At 50.1% G+C, this 3,320-nt stretch overlaps 1 protein-coding gene across 6 annotated transcripts in view; it reads left to right on the top strand.

The window, feature by feature from the left end:
- txk (TXK tyrosine kinase) overlaps positions 1–2,377 on the top strand; it is a 19,064-nt gene extending 16,687 nt beyond the window's left edge. For all 6 annotated transcript variants that reach the window (XM_079589446.1, XM_079589450.1, XM_079589451.1 and 3 more), the window contains 3 exons: positions 1,339–1,457; positions 1,539–1,696; positions 2,192–2,377. In XM_079589446.1, the coding sequence (XP_079445572.1) occupies positions 1,339–1,457; positions 1,539–1,696; positions 2,192–2,269 (355 nt within the window). In that variant the 3' untranslated portion in view covers positions 2,270–2,377. The remainder of the gene's footprint in view (positions 1–1,338; positions 1,458–1,538; positions 1,697–2,191) is intronic.
- Positions 2,378–3,320: the final 943 nt, after the last annotated feature.

Genomic DNA, 3,320 nt, shown 5'->3' on the forward strand with positions numbered 1-3,320 from the left:
GATGAGACGTTAAACCGAGGTCCTGACTCTCTGTGGTCATTAAAAATCCCAACAAATTTGCCCAGTGGCCTCTGTCCATCATGGCCTCCTCATCATCCCCATACACTGATTGGCTTCATCACGGTCTCCTCTCCACCAGTAAGCTGGTGTGTGGTGGGCGCTCTGGCGCAGTATGGCTGCCGTCGCATCACCAGGTGGAGCTGCACACTGGTGGTGGTTGAGGAGATTCCCCCCCTCTATGTAAAAGCGCTTTGAAGTCTCAGAAAAAGCGCTATATAAATGTAACAAATTATTCTTATTATTTATTACCATGGCAGGTTTGGGGGCCTATGGCTAAATCTTAATGAAATCCGTAAAAAAGAGAAGGTCTTCTAACTGGACGCCCCTATCTCCCAGTCAGGTTTGTTTGGAGAGGCGGTCAACTCAGTGGTCGACAAATTCCGAACTGCTAAGACGCAATCGGCGGCCCTTAAGCAGTTTATGCCTATAGGGTTAGGGAACCTCCCTCGCCCCAGCGCCCTAGAAGCTTCTGTTCTGCAGCAGGAAGTGACGTCCCTCCTCCTGAAGGGAGCGATAGAGGAGGTTCCTCATTCGGACTTGGGCCGCGGCTTCTTCAGGGGAGTGGATGTTGCACCGCCAAACAGTGGCTCAAATGTGGAGTATGTTCGGCGAGGCGGATGGGGAGCTCTTTGCGTCACAGAGCTCGACACAGTGCCTCCTGTGGTTCTCCCTGTCTCATCCGACGTCTCTGGGGATAGATGCCTTCGCTCATCCGTGGCCGGACGTACGACTGAATGCATTCTCTGCGGTCAAGCTAATCCCTGCAGTCCTCGGCAGAGTGAGGGAGTGTGGGATCCGCCTCCTTCTGGCCCTTCCAGACGTGGTTCTGGGAACTGAGCTCCCTGGTGGACGGGTCCCCTTGGCAGATTCCTATCAGGAGAGATCTGCGGTCTCCGCTCCAGGGCAGGATTGGGCATCCTCGACACGAGATATGGAGGCTGTGGGTGTGGCCGATCAGAGACAATTGCTAGCGACAGTAATGTCTGGTCTTCCCGATAATGTTCGGGAGACCTTTGATAACACTTGTGCGCCTTCTACTAGAGCTGTAGTTTTCTAAGTGGAAGGTCTTCTAGTCTTCAGTGGACCCAGTCAGCTGCCCGGTCGATTTATCGTGGGGGATCTGCAGGCTCTTTCTGTGAGTGAGCCTTGCATGGAGTTTGCCCCGGGTCTTGTGAAAGTGTTTCTGCGACCCAGTTCCAATGAACTACACTTCTTCCTCAGTGTTTCTGTCTTGCTTTTCCAGCACAAACATCTAATCCTCCTTCACTCCTCCGGCAGGTACGTGCTGGACAACCAGTACACCAGCTCCATGGGCTCCAGGTTCCCCGTCAAATGGTCTCCGCCTGAAGTCCTGCACTTCAACAAGTTCAGCAGCAAGTCAGACGTCTGGTCCTTCGGTGAGGCCTGGGGTCAGAGGTTGTGTGTGTTGTGGCTGTGTGTGTGTTATCCAGGTGTTGAGCATGTGTGTGTGTGAGCAGGTGTGCTGGTGTGGGAGGTGTTCTCGGAGGGCCGGAGCCCGTTTGAGAGCCGCTCGAATGCGGAGGTGGTGGAGGAGGTGACGCAGGGCGGGCGTCTGTACAGGCCTCACCGTGCGTCAGGACACATCTACAACATCATGTACCGCTGCTGGCACGAGGTTAGACACACACACACACACACACTTACACTCACACACTTCCTTACGGCTGGAATACACCACACCCGATGGACTCAGACTTCAGACTGTGATTCTATCCAGTTGGAGGAGATCAGACATGTTTGATGCCGAGTGTTTTAGGGTGTATTCATACCGGTCTTGTTTGGTTCGATAGAATCAGGTGTGAATACAGCGATCGCACTCGGCCCAAACACCCGTACCCAGACCCAGCTGAAGAGGTGCTCTCGGTCCGGTTCCAAACCAACTCTGGTACGGTTCATCGGTCAACATTGTATTTGGTCCGGACCAAAGAAAGTGAACTAGCGGGCTTTCCTGGTGTGAATACAGCCTAAATCCCTGTTGCGCTACTAAAAGTGGTGGTGTGTGTTCCAGCTGCATGTGTCCATCGCTGACATCATCAGCACTCTGAAGATAACTGTGTGTGTGTGTGTGTGTGTGTGTGTGTGTGTGTGTGTGTGTGTTTCTTGTTTTCAGAAACCTCACGGACGACCATGTTTCTCTGAGCTACTGCAGAATATCAGACAGATCACTGAAGAGGAGACCGACACATAAACACACACACACACACACACACACACACACACAAACACACACACACACACGCACACAAATCGCTTAATAAACATACTGAACCTTTTTTTATTAAAACATTTAAAATGCAGAATGTTTTCTGTGATGTTTTCTGTGTATGTGTGTGTATATGTGTGTGTGTGTGTGCGTGTGGGTGCGTGCGCGTGTGTGTGTGTGCGTGCGTGCGCACGTGTGTGTGCTCTTGTTTGTGTGATTTATGAGGACACAAAACCCCTCACGACCCCGTGACCCCTCACAACCCTGTGACCCCTCACGACCCCATGACCCCGTATGACCCCTCACGACCCCGTGACCCCTCAAACTCCCACCACCACAACAGCCAGACGAGGAGACAACTGATGTTCTTCCTCTGTGTTTCTGTCGTGTTTTCCAGCACAAATATCTAAACATTCATCATTTACTGGATAAGAAGCAAAATGAATAAAGAAGAAATTAAGTTTTTATGTTTACTGAAAAACCCCACAGAATAATCATTATACCATTACAGGAAAATAACGTTATTGCTGATTATTGAGATTCTCACTCTGGAACTACAGTAGTCAACATTTGAAGTGGATCAAAACCGTTTATCAAAGTCATACATGTATTTTGAACAATAACCGTTCTTGTCTTAGGACAACTTTGATGAAGTTGTTTGATCCACTTCAAACGTTAAGTACTGTAGTTGGCCTGGGTCGTTCTAAACCCAGAGTAAACTAAATCCTGGGTTCTCTTGCTTCCCGTTTCACATTGCTCATCATTCCCTCAGATCACGGAACGAGCGCTGTGGTGGCAGTTGCCGAAGCTAGCGAAACGCAGTCCAATAGCGGCGTGCTACGAGATCAGATCAGAAGAGCCGTCCTGCCAGCACTCAGCAGATCTGTTTTCAAAGTCTGTGTAGGAAATCTGTTCTGGATACGCCTCTTGTTTGTAAACATTGTCAGGGTCTGAGTCGAGTTTGAAATTGGCGCCATCGTTTATATTTACACTAGAGGAGAACTCACGGTTATGGAGGGGCGGGACATTTCCAAAA

The sequence above is a fragment of the Phoxinus phoxinus genome (genome assembly GCF_949152265.1).
Source record: "Phoxinus phoxinus genome assembly, chromosome: 18".
In the NCBI taxonomy this organism is placed as follows: Eukaryota; Metazoa; Chordata; class Actinopteri; order Cypriniformes; family Leuciscidae; genus Phoxinus; species Phoxinus phoxinus.